Source organism: Barbus barbus, assembly GCF_936440315.1.
Source record: "Barbus barbus genome assembly, chromosome: 37".
Lineage (NCBI taxonomy): Eukaryota > Metazoa > Chordata > Actinopteri > Cypriniformes > Cyprinidae > Barbus > Barbus barbus.
Genome location: NC_136715.1, coordinates 13,821,641 through 13,839,802, shown reverse-complemented (window position 1 = coordinate 13,839,802; position 18,162 = coordinate 13,821,641). Strand labels below are relative to the sequence as shown.

Genomic DNA, 18,162 nt, shown 5'->3' with positions numbered 1-18,162 from the left:
ACAGTGGGTTCCTAGAGAATTATATAGAAGAACCATATCAGAAGCACTTGTTTAATGTTAGTTGACTTTGCTTGAGTGAATCTGGGCTGGTAAAGAGAAAACTCTAAATTCACAGAGCCATTCCCCAGCAGGTTAAGGTGGGCACGGTGAATTGAGCAGGACCCAAGCAGCACACAAGACATTTCCATAAAACAGGACCCTATGTTGGAACTGGACAACGAGCTACTCGTTTATAATACCATTATAAATATAAAATAAACTATTAGGTGTGTAAACCTCAAAAAATATAAACTTTTTTATATATATATTTTCTTAAAATAGCAATGAAAATCTCTTCTCTAATTTATTAGCTGATTAGTTGAAATTAAATTTGCCTTTTATTTCTCTTATGGTCACTTTACTGTGCGCCATCATGGCTCCTCTGGAGGCTGCATCTGTTTATGTTCAACTCACTATAAAACAACTTACTGGACTCGTGCAATATTGTACTACAATTAACTGCACCAAACTGGAATAGATACATATCTACTGGAACTATACATTTATCAAAAAAAGACATTATCAAGGCAAACCTGCTGCTAGGTAAAAAAAAAAAGTGTTGGGAACTTTGATAGTTTTAATTCAATTATGCTACTTGCAGGGATAAAATGACATATTACTCAATTTCCCACTGAAATAGAAACTTAATGGAGTTGAAGATCCAATTCAGCCACTTTTCTGTGGATAGACATTGATCCCTCACCCACCATTCCCATTAAGTCTCCATTTTAAAAGATACAAAGAGGCCAAGTCATTTTCATTTTGCAGTCAGCCTATGTATCATCTCAAACATGCCGTGCAACAGGCTGAAACTCCGTAGTAGTGGAGTTTGAGAAACACTCCATGAGCCTACCTGACCACCAGTCACAACAAACAACTGACCAGAACTGACAGAGCTGACCAGAACGACCACACATGAATCGGGGATTGATGAACGGACTGACTGTCTGACTGACAACACGAACAGAGGCACGCACGACGAACAAGAGTGTGATTTACAATCAACTTAAAAACAGAAAAACGGCCCAAACAGCCAGAAATACAACCACCACGAGAAAAACAAGGACCAAGAGGAAGACGAAAAAGATCAGAGATTCTGGTTTATTTTTCCGCTCCCAAAAGAGAGAGTGCGGTACCAGAGAAAGAGGGTAAAGGAGAAAGAAAAGGTCCAATTTTGACCAAGAGAAGAGTGTACAAGACAGCATGAAGTCCTGAGCCACACCCTAGAAAGAAGCAACAGTGAGAAAAACAAAGAGCTAAAGTAAAGAAACGGACAAAAACAACAATCCACAGCCGGTCCATTTTGCAAGGGTGCAACTCCCACATAAGCCATGCCCCTAAGCATTACATTCACGTCATAAACCACCTATGAGGCTGGGAACACATTGTGCTGGGCAATGTGCATCTGTACGAAAGCTCATGGATGCATATAAACAATAAGTCAACATGAGAACCTGTTCATAACACTCTGTTCTTTCTATGCATTTCAGAGTACAAAAAGGACAATCATTTTTTTTTTTTTTTTTATAATGGTTGGACTTAATTTTATCCATCCAGAATTGATTAGAGTGTGAAAAGCGTGTTTCATACAAGACAATACCATAGAGCAAGACTTGATTAAATGGTATCTTGATCCAGACTTGACCTGAACATGATTAAATCTTCTAAAATAGCATTTTGGCTAACACTTAAAGACCCGAGGAAGACATTGCATTTACATACTCAGGGTTAAACCAATACCAGCTTGTGTGCTTGAGACCAAGGGCAAAAGGAAGGAGATCTGTGCAGACAAAATGAGCAGTTCTGTCTGGAGCAGATGCTCAGTCCCCGAGCGCTACAGGGGGTTGGGCTGGGGAGGGGTTGTTGGGGTCAGCTAGGGCAGAGTGGGCACACTCTGAAACACAGTACAAATGTTCATGATGACCCACCCAAGCACATAGAGATAGTTGCCTTCTGAAAAGGAGAGGCATCTAAATGTCACATTAGTGAAAATTTAGATCTACAAATGAAAAATTGATACATGCAATCATTAGGGTTGCTAATGTAAGCATTCCCGTATGAAATTAAACAATGTTTTATGCCGAGTTTATCAAACCCAGTCCTTTAAACTAAAAGCATTTGAAGTTATGGTGGAAATTAAATACTAAAGTGTGTCCAAAATACTATGTACGAGCAGAAAACATTGCAGATAATAGAGATGGGGTAGGATGGTCCACTAGCTGTCCAACCATCAGCTACTTTAGTCACCGACTTTGACTAGTTTGTCTAGATTTTTAAAAATCTCTCTTTAATTGTTGCAATGCATTTCTCACTATGTCGTACGAAAATAAATAAATAAATTAGGAAGTGAACGCTGTGTCAGTATTTTTTTAAATATATATTTATTTTAGAACGAATTCAAGAAAACTAATTTTAGATTCATTAAGGTTATTTAAATCAACTGACAAACTCTGTATAAAGAGAAGCTGTAGAATTGCAAAGTCTTCTGGCTGCTTAGTGCCGTTTCCAGCAGGTGAGAGTTGCACCCTTTGATAGGTAAAGCGAGGCAAGAAGCTCCCCCGGGCTCAGCAGGAAGGGGTAAGCAACAGCGTGAAAGACAGATAGAGAAAGTGAGCAAGTGAGTGAGTGGGACTGACACGAGACTCCGAGACTTGCTGCTGAATGGGGAGGGGGGAGAAGGGAGAGGCAGTGGGAAAGGTTACCTTTGTTGCGATTTTCAGGGGGTCCTTGTTTTTTACCTGTTTAAAACGAGAGAGAGAGGGCGGAGGGCTGATATAACATGGCTCAAAGTAAATAAACCAAAGACAGAAGAAGAAAAGAAAAACAACAACAAAAGAATAAAAACTAGATAAGTAACACTACATTACATGAGTATATGTGGGACTGGATGTGTCATCTATAGAAAAAGACAAGGACTGGAGGGGCTTTATGCAGGGTACACTGACGGCTCGGTCATTGTTTTTGACTGTGGCATACAACTGACAAAACCTCATTACGATTTAGCGGTTTCATAAATTTCCTTTTTTTGTTCGCTTACATCACAAACTATGGTAATGCCAACAGGGTTTGGCTAAAACCAAAAAGCAGTCCTCTCAATTTTCATTGGCAAACATTGGACAGAAAGATATTTTTGGAACAGTGGAAAGGAAAAATGACAGCAATTATCTAACTAAAAGCTGACACAATTGTCATTCTAACAAAAATCAAAAAATCAAAATATTCAGTTTCAGAGCTGCTCTTTCAGCTTTTAAGGCAGTGAGAGAAGAAACCATTTAGACCAGTCTGACTGCTGAATTATGTGGTGACCCAACAAAGAGAAACATGAAAAAGACATTGTTAGCTGACAGTAGATGTTTTTTGGTTTTTTTGGACATACCCTGGAGGACCAGGAGAGCCAGTGCATGCAGTAGGGACATACCACATGCCAAATTGGAAGCGGAATAACATGACAGGCACGACTGTTTCTTTGACAGGCACGACTGTTTCTTTGACTGTTCAATTATAATGATCACGTCAGTGTCATGCATGTAACATTTACAAAAACTATTTTCTCTTTTAAATAATACATTCAGCCAATAAAAAATAATCAGCTCAAACTAAGCCTGAGCTAATAGAAAAAGTGAGAAAAATAATATCAAATAAAAACGTTAAGATAAGAGTTGTGAAAGTGAGTGGAAAGTGATTCAAGGGACACCATGTCTCCACTGACATACTGTGGTTATTCCCAAAATAAAGTCGAATTTAAACCTTGGCAGAGGGTTTTAGAGCAGCGGGAGCTTTGGGGGAGGAACACAATTCAGCAAATCATGTGAACAGCTCTTACCTTTGGCAGGCTGATGGTAGGTAACCTCCCAACTAGAGAGGTAGACTGTTTACTCACTCAAAGAAAAAGGGAGTTATCCAAATGAGAATGAAAGTATGTTAATTTCTCACCTTTCTTCACCTTCTTCTCTTCCTCATCGCCGGCACCCAAGAGGGTGAAAATTATTCCAGTCTGAGAATTCAGACCCACGGCAGAGACCATCATTCGGCCAGATCCCTCCATCACATGAGTTCCTGAGAGAAAGCAGAAGGAACAGCCGTAATGATACCAATCAACAGTCCCATCATCATCATAACAGTGGACTGGACTTTCATTTTTTTTGATAGCAATTTCAATATCATAGCAATAACTACCATAATAAAAGCTGGCAGTAACTGAATTAATCACAATTACCATCTTCAAATTAAGTAAATAATTTATTTTTCGACATAAGTTAGTGATAAAGCTAATTATCATTTATTAATATTAATAAACTGTGTGATTTTTGTACTAAAAAAAAACAACAAACAAACAAAAAACACGGTAACGTGGTATGGACTAGGGGCTAAAGCTCAAGGTAGGTAAGTTAGGTATTATGTCTGACATCATGAGTCAACGTTTCCGGGTCTAAATAATATATTAGGGGGAGAATTCACCTTGATTGGTATTTGGGATACCATGAGCGCAGACACTGTACTGTAAACCATGAGTTTTTAAAAGCTCAGCTTAAAGGTGTGCTATGAATGAATAGTGCTCATCAACACCTGTTGAGAGAGTATTGCAAATTAAGATGGAGTAGAGTCTTGAACCCATAAATAGTATTGTCAGAGGGTTGATACGTCATTCCTTAACAAGTGGTTTGTGTGCTTGAGCAAGGCACTTAACACCAAGGCTGCTCCAAGGGGATTGTTTCTGTAGCAAACTGTAAGTCGCTTTGGATAAAAGCATGTGCTAAATGACTGCTTACATTCTAAATGACAACACTTCAAACAAAGGCAAAGCGGCTGAGTGGTTTGTAAAAAGAGTAGGGCCTTTACGTCTATTCCACTGAATTGGGGTCAAAAAGTTATTTAATATAATTTCAAAATTACAAATTACATTACCAGAATAATAATTTGACAGGAGAGCAAAAAACGATGATTAATAATAAATATTAAAAAAATTTTTTTTTTTGCTTTTAATGATATCCTAATACTTTTTTTTTCATGTTTAATCCAAGGTTGTGGTCTCTTTTGCGCCCTACAACCAAAGTTAACAAGGGGACGTAACCAAGGAAAAACGGCAATCTATCTCACCAGAAAGGAGCATAGGATCCTTCTCCAGAGATTTGCGGACCTGATCAGACTCCCCAGTCAGAGAGCTTTCATCAATCTTCAGGTCGTTACCCTGGATCAAGATACCATCAGCTGGAAGAAGGTCACCTGATGGAAAAAAAACATGTGGTGTGAATGACTGTGGGATGACTTGGTGACAGAGGAAGAGAAAGACACATTCAGCAAGAGGAGAGCAGCAGAGGCTGATTTGGCGACCATGACGACAGATCTCTCCTGTGGCTCTTGGACACCCCACGCGTCGCCCACGTTGCAGGCACCATGAGCAGCAGCGCAGTGACTCACGCAAGCCGGTAAGCATGAGTCATGAGCCATGCTTTGTGTCTTAGAGAAGACTGGCAGTCACATATGATTCGTCAAAACCGCTGGTGAATCCAATGAAGAACTCGCCTCTTAGGTTTAATAAAAAGGCAAAGGGTTCTGGGGGGAAAACTAAATGCCACAGCACTCATAAAACACAAATATGGCAGAGATCGCTGGATACAGTGACGTGTCACATCTACTGTAGTTCCGTCACACTGTGGAGATAAATCAACAAATTTACACCGTATTTCCTCTGTTCTCAGTCGTGAACTCTCACCGTATTTGATCTGTGCAATATCTCCCACAACGATTTCAGCCACTGGGATCTGGATGACCTGACCCTTACGGATGACGGTGAACTTCTGTTCCAGCTCGATGCGGCTCTGCAGCCCACGGAACTGCTTTTCTTTACTCCAATCATTGAAGGCGGTCACCAGAACCACGATAATGACTGAGAACAAGATGGCTGCACCTTCGATCCAGCCTGCCTGGGCCTCGCCCTCATCCTCAACACCCCCGGATGCTTGGCCACAGCCTGGAATTACATAAAACCACCAAGAGAAAATCAATCACTTACAACATCCTGTGTATAAAAAAAAAAAAAAAAAAAAAAAAAAAAGTATTGCGCCAATCTAAACTAAACATAACCTTCAAACAAGTTCATACAACCTTTAGAGACCATTAAGGGTCCAAGCAATAACAACAGCAGCTACATGCTCATGTTTTTATCAGAGTCTCCTCTTTGGAAAGTTTCCTCTTGCCAGAAAAATGTTTTATTGCAAATTTACACGTTATTGACCTAATTTCCTCTAGGAGAACTTGATGACTGTCTAAGGTCATCCTTGTGGTTTGAGCCATATGGGTAATAGGAAAAGCCTGCAGTTGCAGCCAAATTCAAGTTATCCGGCTTTCAAAGCGGTGCTTTTGAACAAAAGTCCCAAATGAGGCCATTATTAAAGCATAAGATGCCAAAATGTTGAGCCAACAATAAAGTTGGAATCAAAATGAAAACACTAGACTGCATTTTGGACAGTACAAAAAAGGTCCACTTTCCACTTTCCATTCATCAAAGAATCCTGAAAAACAATGCATCACAGTTGTGTGCATCACAGCAGCACAACTGTTTTCAGCATTGACAATAATACTCCTTGAGCACTAAATCAACATAATATAACTTCTAAAGGCTCATGTGATGCTGAAGGCTGCAGGAAATTCAGCTTTGATGTCACAGGAACAAATTACATTTTGAAACATTATAATAATATATATATAATAATTAAAATTAAAATTAATTAAAACAAATATTTTCCTTTGTTTAAAAAAAAAAAAACATTGCCATTTTAACTGTATTTTTGATTAAATAAATGCTTTGGTAAGCATAAGACACTTCTTTCAAAACATTAGAAAAATCTTACCAACACCAACAAACTTTTAAACATACTGACTACTGGGGGGGTCTGTATCTGAAATGTTTGCAACATATTAGCATCTGTAAATTAATGATTTCAGTTTTTTTAATTTTAATAGGTAGTTTGAGAGCAGGAAAATAATTCAAACAATATTGAAACACTTCTTAAAAACTCTGTTTAAAGCAACTACTTACTGTCGTTGCCTTCCCCCTGTGGGTGGTAGAAGGACAGGCCAAGAGAAATAATGGCTGCCACCTCCAGAATAATGAGGGTGACATCCTGCAGGGCCTCCCATACCAACTGCAGAAAGGTCTTGGGCTTCTTAGGGGGGATGAAGTTTTTACCGAACGCCGCGTGACGCTTTTCCAAATCAGCAGGGTTACCAGAGAGTCCTGCAAAATATACAAACAGAGTTATTACTATTATAAAAGGCATAGTTTTGACTCTGAAATTTTATTTGATTATGCATGTTACTGTAACTCAACAGAATTAATATTAATGCAACAGGTCTACATTTCTATGCAATTGAATTGTTACTGAACACAAGGCTCACTGCTTTATAAATACACTGAGTCACCAATATGAAGTAAAATTCTCTCTCTGATACCTTCAAAGGAGTTATTTGAATCGGTGATTGAACTGTACAGAGTTGAAACGAGTAGTCCTTCCAATCTACATTCAACCTGCCACCTTATTTGTAGCCTGTTTGCCTTTTAGACCACAGTGGTCACAGACAAATGAGATGTATTGATAGTAGCCAGTGCCATTTGCTTTTTTTTTGCATACATAATTCAAAACAATCCTTAAAAAAAAAAACAACCTCAGAAGTGGCAAGGACAGCAAGTTAACTAATCGCACACCCTGATTCATTTAATATGGAAACAATTAAGCATGCCTGGCTGGCACCTATGAATTCAAAAATGTTCTCCATGCCATGTCAACTTTCATCAGTGATTTCTGTGGTAGATGGTGTTGGAAGAGTCGTCACACACACACACACACACACACACACTAAAAGCAGTCAGATATTTCTGCATTTCAGGTGGATTATCATGGATGTGTGTGTCAAGGTTTATAAGAGCAGCGGAACAATTAATCAGTGTTGAGAGCCTGGAGTGCTTGTAGCCGATAAACCCAGAATATTGAATGAGTTTTAGCCTTTGCTTTAATCAACCAGAAACTAGTACATGGGGTTTGGGAGGGTTTGGGCAAAATACAAATGTCTTTAAATGGATTTCGCACAGAAACCAAGTTTGTCGTTTTTCCTCTCTTATCGGTCTATACCCCCCCGACCAGTCTGTTGATGATTGACACTGCAGCAAGGCTACCAGGGGAATAGAGAACAGAAAGCTAGCAGCTGAGATTTTACACAAGAATCAGAGGATAGATACAATAAGAGCTTGGCCATATGGAGGATGTTCCTTATTGACTTATTAAAGGTATACTTCACCCAAAACTGAAAATTTATTATTTTGAAATATTAACATTGTTTTGGGCCCCACTGACTTAAAAAAAAAAAAAAAAAAAAGTTTGAAAAATCTTTTTACGTTCTACAGAAGAAAGTCATGAAAGATTGGAATGGCATGAGAGAGTAAATTATCAAGCTCATTTTTACTTAACAGATTTCCACTTGTCCATTACATATTCATTTATTAAAAAGCTGGACATTTTAATTTCATACTGCCTTTAGTGTAGCACTCTCATCTGCATTAAGCAGTGGTTTAAAACCATTCTCCACAAAAATCAGTAACAAAAAAGTTAAAATGGCCAGTAGATTGCATCCGGGCCTGCTTATAAGCATCGTTGTGTCCAAATATTTCTCAATCAACGGGGTCCTCTTTGGTAATCAAGCAATCCTTCTGTTTGCCCTCTACTCTAAACAAGCTGAAGGTCAGAATTGATTTTCCAGAGATTGCCCCCTCTCTTTATTTCTCCCGTCAATTTATGTCTTGGTGTACTAACGGTCCATTCCAGACCGGTCTGTGAGTGATTTATATGTGTGTCGACATTTACGGGATTGGGAATTAGGCCGAAAGCATCCTGGCCCTCCGTGTGAAATTTAAAGTCGACGTGGCATTTATTTAAGAATTTCGAGGATCTTCTACATCATCTTGAGTTCTTTATTTAGGCTGGTGTTTTTCATACACGTCAACATTAACATGAGGAATCAGGACACAAACCAGGTGTATTCCCACAAAACTCCTGACTCACGTCAACAAAGATGACATCCGGCCCTGTCAACAGAATGGTTTCAATTTGGAAGAGAGCATTCTGTCATGCAAATCAGGTAAACAAAAGTCCCATTGTGGCCTAAGGATGGAAAGTCGAGGAGCACTCTGGTCTCAAACTGTGTGATGAAATTGTCCATCGTGATGCCTTAAAATCAAAAGCAAGAGAAAAAAAATCAACCGTAATAATGTGATGTAAGGACTGACAGATGGAGGTCTCCATTCAAGAGATCATCAACTACAGGCACCCAAACATTATTCATGCGTTTATACGCTACAGGCTAACAAGATTTGACTGCCTCCATACAACTGCAGTCACATCTATGGCTGGGAGGCTGTTGCCGGGGGCTGGTGTCAAGGTGACTGAAGCAAAGGCTTTGAAAGAGGATGCTGAGGGGAGATGGTTGTGATGGTAATGGAGGGGATCATTAATAGGGCCGAAGAGCTCAGCGGGGCCAGGCTGACAACCAAGCACAACAGGCTGCATTCCAACTCGAGGGAAAGACATACAGATAGGGCAGCCGTTCATATTCTTCATAAAACTACACTACTCGCCTTGGTTTGCAGAATATGGTGTTTTAATTAGCATGCAATAAATGCAACAGAAATGGAGATGCGTGAAAGAGTTTGGAGTTGTTGTCGTCAGCAAATATTTGCAGTCACAAGACATCTCCACAAATGAAAACAATGTGAGGCGTCAAACACTTTGGGCAGTATCACTCTTGTTCAAACACACAAATATAGGGAGGAAGGGGAGAGGACGGCCATGAACATTATAAATCAATCACTTTAACAAGTATTGGTCCAGCCTGTGTTATGGGATTCAATTCTTAAATTTTCAGATGCACAGATTGTGCCCAGTTACTGCCAGATTGACCAATTTGTGACTGGACAGATAATGCAAAAAAAAAAAGAAAAATTTAAAATTAAAAAAAAAAAAAAAAAAAAAGATGCGTCATTCACTCATCCTTAAGTCATTTACAATGTACACTACTGTTCAATCAAAATAATCCTTCCTAGCAGCAAATAAATAACAGAAACAGAAGAATAGTACTAAGCAAACACTTACGTGCTACCGCCATCTCTCCTGACTAATCAGAATAAATTACATTGTAAAATGTATTCAAATAAAAATCTTTTATTTTGATGACTGTGTTAGGAAAATTTTCTAATCTACAACAAATGCAAACAGACTCCAAACTTTGGCATAGTTTATGTCTGCTTATTCAATGAAAATTTTCTCTCAATTTGTTTTGGATTTTAGCATTTACTGCAAGAAAATCGTATCAAACCTTAAACCTTGAATTCCACCTTAAAAATCCTGCATTTTGTTTTGCTCTCTTGGCCAGGATGACAGGTGAGAGAAAGATCGTGAACACATGGACAGCATAAGGGCTGTGGCTGTCTGGAGGAGAGCCAGTCACACCACCTACAGATACACCAACTCTCTTTCTCTCTGAACAACATGGCCATCATTCTCTCAGAAAACCGCCAACCTGAAGCACACAGCCTAGCAGTAAATACACCAGAACAACACACCATGTCCTCCTTTCTTATGCAGTTTACTTCAAATCCACTAACGTTTTGTTTATAAAATTACACGGTCAATAAATTAAACAATGAATCTTATGTGTCTAAGCTATGCGTAGGAACATAGGAAGGGAAGATTTTCTGTGTTGCTCTGAGAATGACTTATTTTGCTTTCTTCCTCACATAAAGCTATCAAAATGCTAGCAATACATTTGTATTAAAGGGGTTATATGATGCAATTTCTTGTTTTCCTTTTCTTTAGTGTGTTATGTAGCTGTTTGTGCATGTATAAGGTCTGCAGAGTTACAAAGATCAAAGTCTCCCACAAAAGGATTTATTCTATCTAAAAGAGAAGGCAGATCCAGACCGGGCTAAAACGCCTCATTAAAACACGCCCCCACATGTCTACGTCACGATGTGGAAATATTTGCGTAATGTTCACACAAAAGGAAGGCGGTGTGGTTTCAGTAACCGCAGTAGTGTTGATGTAGCCATGTCAGGGAGACGCTGTGTGCTTCTATGCGAAAGCAAAAGCACTTTATTTGGCCTTCCGAAAGTAGATGCAATTAGGAATCATTACTAAGATGCATTTACAACAGAACAGCACAACCCAAATGTTCAAATTTGTGCAACGCGTTTTATGGACGACAGTTTCACGAACCTAGGAGAGTACAAGGCTGGCTGTGCACGAAGGCTATTTAAAAAAAGAAAAAAAGAAAAGGGTCATTTCTGACTTTGCTATGACAATCTGGCGCTTCTGAATCAGCGACTGCAAGTATGTTTTGTTATTAGTTTAAATATTTGCTATTGTTTTGCGCGTGACGCGTCGTGTGTGTGTGTGAGGGGAACAGGGTCACATCACAGCGGAGTGTACAGCCCATCAGAAATAGTCTTAACCACGGCTTGTGTACTGCAAATACATACGAGCATCATCACTGTGTCTGTCACACAAATCTGTTCCCTTTTCGGGCTTGAACTGATGGTAAAATTAACTGAAAACTGAAGCTCGCGATTATGGTAAGGGGAGTTACATTTCCGGCGCGTGCTTGTGGTGTTCGGCCAATCAAAATGCACTGGGTCAGTTGGCCAATCAGAGCAGACTGTGCTTGTCGTAAGGAGCGGCTTTGTAGAAAACAACGCGTTTGAGAGAGGCAGGGCATAGAGGAACTACAATGTACAGTAATTGAAAAATAATGTTTTTTTGAGCATTAAAGCATGTCAACATATTCTGTTACACCAAATATACAAAATAATGATCTTTAAAATAGCATCATATGACCCCTTTAAGTCATACAGAGCATTTTTCTAACACTTTTATTGAAGATACTGGATCTATTTGGACCTAAATAAACACCGTCTAAAATCTCTTTCTGTTATCAACTAAAGGAAGGTTTGGAAAAGCTTTTTCTGCTTTTAAAATAATGCATCAACACTGGACAGGTAAATCAGTTCATATTTAACGCCTGTCAGCTCATCTCTCTGCTGCTCCCCAGGGAATGGGCTTTTTATTTCTTTAAAAACTCTTGAAAAACCAAGTAATTAAAAGTACAAAATCACAATAGATAGGTTTTGAATTAAAACATGACATGTGCGTTTCACTTTTAATTGCCCACTTATAACCATTTGATAAAGGTATCATATTCATAGCTTGATTGCATCATTTTAATGTTTTACCTTGAACTACTACACTAAATCTCTTTGCTGCTGCACAGTGTGAGACTTATTTCATTGTGTCTTTGAACTGCTTAAATATATGTACATCAATTTGTTATTCAAACTAGGCAATCCTTTCCCACATGACATCACAAAGCATTTTTTTTTTTTTAAAGTTGATCATATCACCCCACAGGCACGGCACTATAGAAGCTTATTTGAAAGGATCACTTCTATTACAAAACAGCATATTTTTTTACATTTCCAAGGTGTGATATCATCTCAAATGCTTTTCTGGCCTACCTAAGGGCAATTAAATGAAGTTTATTATAAATGTCATGTCATATCTAACAGTACTGTGACTGGTGCCTTTGGTCCCATGTTGCTTAAGTATACCAAAATAGTTAAGAAAGGACATTTTCCAATCTGCTTCTTTCTCTCTGGTTAAGGAAGCATTCATCAGCTCTTAATGATGCGATGGGTACGTAAGGGCTCCCGACTTGCCTGTGTACTGGAATAAAAGCAATAGCCCATGCTAACAGGACACAACGCTCTTGCTGTGGAGAACACTTTGAGGAGAATTTAAAGAGTTGTGTGCTTAATAAAGGTCTTAGTTTGTCATGCAAGACTGGTCTTCAATTAACCTTAACTTTTTTTTTGTTGTTGAAAAACTAGGGGGAGAAAAGGCGAGAAAAAGGCACGTCATTTTAATGTGTTTTTCCAGCTAGCTCGCATCTCATGAAGAAAGCCCTCAATTAATACACCCCAGACAACATGCACTTAAAGAAAACAACCTCCAAATCCGTTTTCATTTATGTATACTTTGCACTGTTAGTTCTTAATTGCATTCCAGTAATGCATTTATGAATAGAAATCTCTCAATACACTGCTGCTTTTTGGCAAAAACAAATGACGAACCATAAAATGTGCGCGCATATTAATTGTGTTTGTCTTTCTCTGTGTGTACAGCCTCAAAAAGATGAATACAAATCTCTGAGTTCATCCTTATAAATATGCAAACTAGCTTTAAACATGATAAAATGTGTTAGATTAGATTAGATTCAACTTTATTGTCATTGCACATGTAAGGTACAGGGCAACGAAATGCAGTTAGCATCTAACCAGAAGTGCAATAAGCAGAGGTACAGGATATACAGTGCCTACAATATGTTACAATATGTTATGTACAGAATATACAGATAAGGCAGTAGTACTATGGACATAATTTACAAGTTTTTAAATACTATCAGTATGATATACAGATGGGTGATATGAACATACTATACAGATGGATTGTGCAGTAAATGTATGTACACTATGAGTAAAAACTATGAAAATAATTACAAATGGATATGAATAAGCTATAAATTGAGATATATAAACACTAGTGCAATGAACATTGGAAGTGCATAGAAATAAAAATGTACAGTACATAGTACTCAGTGTGTAGATTGGTTGTTTTTTTTGTTTTGTTTTTTTAATCGATTTAATGATGGGGAGGGGTAAAGAGTTTGTAGTGGTGTGTGAGGGGGGTATCATTGGGCAGAGTTTAGTAGGGAAACAGCTGTAGGGAAAAACCTGTTCCTGAGTCTGCTTGTCCTTGTTCGGAGGCTCCTGAAGCGCCTCCCAGAGGGAAGTAAGTTAAACAGTCTATGGTCAGGGTGAGAGGAGTCCTTAAGAATGCCGCGAGCTCGACGTAAACAGCGTTTTCTCTGGACGTCCTCAATGGCAGGGAGTGGTGTCCCTGTGATGCGTTGGGCGGTTTTCACCACCCTCTGTAGTGCCTTGCGGTCAGCAGCTGAGCAGTTCCCATACCAGACTGTGATGCAGTTGGTCAGGATGCTTTCAATTGCACACCGGTAGAAGTTCCGCTGGATGATTGGAGACAGGTGGTTCTTCTTCAGTGTTCTAAGGAAGAAGAGGCGTTGGTGAGCCTTCTTGACTAGGCTGGATGTGTTGGTGGTCCAGGTCAGGTCCTCCGAGATGTGGGTTCCCAGGAACTTGAAGCTGGGGACACGTTCAACAACCATCCCGTTAATGTGGATGGGGTCATGCGTTCCACTTTTCTTCTTCCTGAAGTCGACAATAAGTTCCTTTGTCTTGCTGGTGTTGAGGAGCAGGCTATTGTCAGCACACCATGCAGCCAGGTGTAGGCAGTCTCATCGTTGTCTCTGATGAGGCCAATCACAGTGGTGTCGTCAGCAAACTTGATGATGGAGTTGGATCCATGCACAGGCCTGCAGTCATGGGTGTAGAGGGAGTAGAGAAATGGGCTCAGCACACAGCCCTGTGGTACGCCGGTGTTGAGTGTGATGGTGGTGGAGCAGGTGTGGCCTGACCTAACATGCTGAGGTCTGTTGGTCAGAAAGTCCATAATCCAGTTGCAAAGGGAGGTGTTAACACCCAAGTCTCCAAGTTTAGTGGTCAGCTTGGAGGGGATGACGGTGTTGAATGCTGAGCTGAAATCAACAAACAATATCCGTGCATATGTGTTGTTGTTTTCCAGGTGTGTGAGTACCGAGTGCAGTACTGTGCCTACTGCATCCTCAGTGCTTCTATTGCCTCTATAGGCAAATTGGTGTGGGTCCAGTGTGGGTGGGAGGCAGTTCTTGAGGTGTGCCAGGACCAGTCGCTCAAAGCACTTCATAACAATGGGTGTGAGTGCTACAGGGCGGTAGTCATTCAGGCACGTTGGAGAGGAGTGTTTCGGCACTGGCACAATGGATGTGGACTTAAAGCATGTTGGCACCATTGCTTGGGTGAGTGACAGGTTGAAAATGTCTGTGAAGACCCCTGCGAGCTGCTCTGCACATGTCCTGAGCACACGTCCAGGAATGCCGTCGGGGCCAGCAGCCTTGTATGCGTTGATCCGGCTCAATGCTGTGCAGACATCTGTGGAGGTGAGTTTGAGGGTCTGATGGTCTCCTGACAGTGTGATCTTGGTGGCTGTCTCCTTGTTGTTGTTGTCAAAGCGAGCATAAAAGTCATTTAGCTCGTTAAGGAAGGAGACGTCTGTGACCGTTGGAGTGGAGTTGCATGGCTTGTTGTCACTGATGACCTGGATGCCCTGCCACATGCGCCGGGGGTCAGAGTTGAAAAAAATGCTCCTCTATCTTTAGCTTGTAGCAGTGCTTGGCCTTCTTGATGCCCCTCTTCAGGTTAGCCCTGGATATGCTGTAGGCCTGAGCGTCATCTGATCTGAAAGCAGTGTTGCGGGCTTTCAGCAAGAGCCGCACTTCCTTGTTCATCCATGGCTTCTGATTAGGGTACGTTGTGATCTGTTTCTCTGTTGTGACACTGTTAATGGAGGTATTGATGAAATCCAGTACAGAGGTGGTATAGATGTCAATGTCCGTGTGAGAGCCACTGGCAGCCTGAGAAGCAAACATACTCCAGTCCGTGTGTTGAAACTTGTCCTGAAGTACACTCTGCTCCCATTGGCCACACTTTGATGGTCTTCACTGATGGCTTCACACAGTTGATGAGGGGTGAATACTTGGGGGTGAGAAACAAAGAAAGGTGATCAGACTGTCCGAGGTGGGGGAGGGGAGTCGCGATGTAAGCTCCAGCGATGTTTGTGTAAACATGATCCAAAGTTTTTTCTCCTCTAGTGTGGCATGATACATGCTGATGGAATTTGGGGAGCACTGTCTTTAAGTTGGAGTGATTAAAATCACCCGCAACAATAAATGCAGCTTCCGGGTGTACAGTCTGTTGTTTACTAATGGCCGCATGCAGTTCGTTCATAGCAAGCTTGGCATTAGCATCCGGGGGAATATAGGCTGCAGTTATGATGGTGGAAGTGAACTCCCGCGGCAGATAGAAAGGTCTACATTTAACCATGAGAAACTCTAGGTTAGGTGAGCAGTTTTTTCCAACAATGTCAGAGTTCGTACACCAAGCTTTGTTTACATAAATGCACAATCCTCCGCCTCTGGTCTTGCCGGAGTCATCTGCCGTTCTATCTGCTCGGAGCGTGTAGCGTCCGGTTAGATCAATAGCATTATTGGGTATGTCGCTATGTAGCCATGTTTCAGTGAAAATCATGACATTGCAGTCCAAAAGTTTCTTACTATGGGTGATGCGAAGTCGTATTTCATCCATTTTGTTCACCAATGACCGCACATTAGCGAGGAAAATGCTGGGTAAAGAGAGCCGGTGCGGAGTTAGCTTTAGCTTAGCTCTTAGTCCTCCACGCTTCCCCCGCCTTTGTTTACGATCTTGGCGCCTCCTGTGAGCACTTCCGCCCGGCCGAGCAGAGTGCGTTGCCTCGGGTGTTCTGGAGATCTCCGGGATGAGTCGATGATTGGTTATAAGATTGTTGGAAAAGTGCAGACCGATATCCAAAAGCTCCTGTCGGGTGTATGATGTTAAGGCAAAGCTGTTCAGTGAGAACAGACCCGAGATGAGCAGGAAAAATACTGCAAAATTGCAAAAACTGGTGAGACGCTGAGCCTCGCGATGTGTTCGCGCCGCCATCTTGGTCTAATCAAGCTGTCAGCTGTCAGCTGTTAAACACAGCTGACAGTACTACACTACCCATGTGTGGTGATATAACTACAGCATGCTCAAAGGCATGCCTCAGCTATGCCTTTGATTACACACAGGTGAGTAGTACCTAAGACTACAGAATACCCAACAGTCTCTGTTCATCTGTTCTCTTCATAAATAAATAAATGCATAAGCCTATATGCTCGTCCTGTTCATTAATAAAAATAAAAATGTGAACAAAAAGAAAAGCAATTAAATGTGTTATGAAAATTAAAATGACGGTTAATAATAGATTATGACGGAATTTTTACAACCCTGTCTGTCAAAATGATGGACAATGTTAAAGTCTTACGCAACCTATGCTATCTGGCCTGTAAATCTTTACACTTCCAAGATTTAAAAAAAAAAAAAAAATAGTTATTTGAATTTATTTAAATTTCAAATCATTTTAATTTGAATTCTTTACATTCAAATTGGAATTCTACATCTGGTTCGTTACCTCAGTTCAAACTTATAAACTTAATTTAAGTTCAGGAACTCAATAGGATTTTAAAAGGCATTTCCACTCTGAATAGTGCACAACTCTTGATTTTAGTGACCGCTGCCTTGTTTTGTAACACAACTCATGCTAAGGCATGTTAAACAAAAGTTGTCCTAAAGAAATATTTGTTCATTAATGCCTCATTCAGCAATCTACAAAGAAAATATGCCACAAAGTTACTATGGATGGATCCTCAAGTCACTGGAGAAAAGGAGGGAGATGGTTAAGATCTGGGGTCCTGCAGTGTGCATGGGAGACTTAAGGTACTTCATTGTCCCCTGCTTCCACTGCCCTTTTTAAAACACCACCTCCAACTCTCCTCTTGGCACGCAAGAACCTCAGGAGGTTTTTGTACAGAATCAGTTGGTTAATTCCTATTGAACATATTACGACTAAGAAAAGGCTGCTTGAGTTTCACTCTCTCAACAGGTCTCATTAAATCTGCAGAAACTGAAATGATTTCATATCATAGTGCTGCACACTGCATAGATATAACTAGATAACATTACGGTGGATGTGAGACATGCTGTAATCTCAAATCTCACATGCCGTATCACAGCTAAGGGAGGAAAGCGCCGAGGAGATTGTATCTGCCATAAGCATCCATCAGGCTACTCAGAGAGGAGCAGAAAATATCCACATTAGGGCTGAAACTATTCCACGAGTAACTCGAATACAAAAATCATTGAGGAAAATTATGTGCTTCGAAGAATCGTTTAGTCCATTTACTAGGGATGCACTGAATTTTCGGCCGCCAAAAAAATATGCCGTGCCGCACAGCACAGCACAGCAGTGTTCAGATTTCACTCTCATCACTGCGCCGTGTGACTCTCCG

General features: G+C 40.4%; 1 protein-coding gene across 4 annotated transcripts in view; it reads right to left on the bottom strand.

Annotated features, from left to right (window-relative positions):
• The window catches only part of LOC306857180 (plasma membrane calcium-transporting ATPase 2-like), a 101,230-nt gene that overhangs the window by 32,709 nt on the left and 50,359 nt on the right, over positions 1–18,162 (bottom strand). For 3 of the 4 annotated variants that reach the window (XR_013783075.1, XM_079396956.1, XM_079396957.1), the window contains exons 3-7: positions 7,079–7,276; positions 5,753–6,010; positions 5,137–5,262; positions 3,973–4,095; positions 2,742–2,777 (exon numbers count right to left, since the gene is read on the bottom strand). Coding sequence is in view for 3 of the 4 variants with exons in the window: in XM_079396956.1 (XP_079253082.1) it covers positions 2,742–2,777; positions 3,973–4,095; positions 5,137–5,262; positions 5,753–6,010; positions 7,079–7,276 (741 nt within the window). In the remaining variant the exon portion in view is untranslated. The remainder of the gene's footprint in view (positions 1–2,741; positions 2,778–3,972; positions 4,096–5,136; positions 5,263–5,752; positions 6,011–7,078; positions 7,277–18,162) is intronic. The other variant, XM_079396958.1, reaches the window with a different exon arrangement.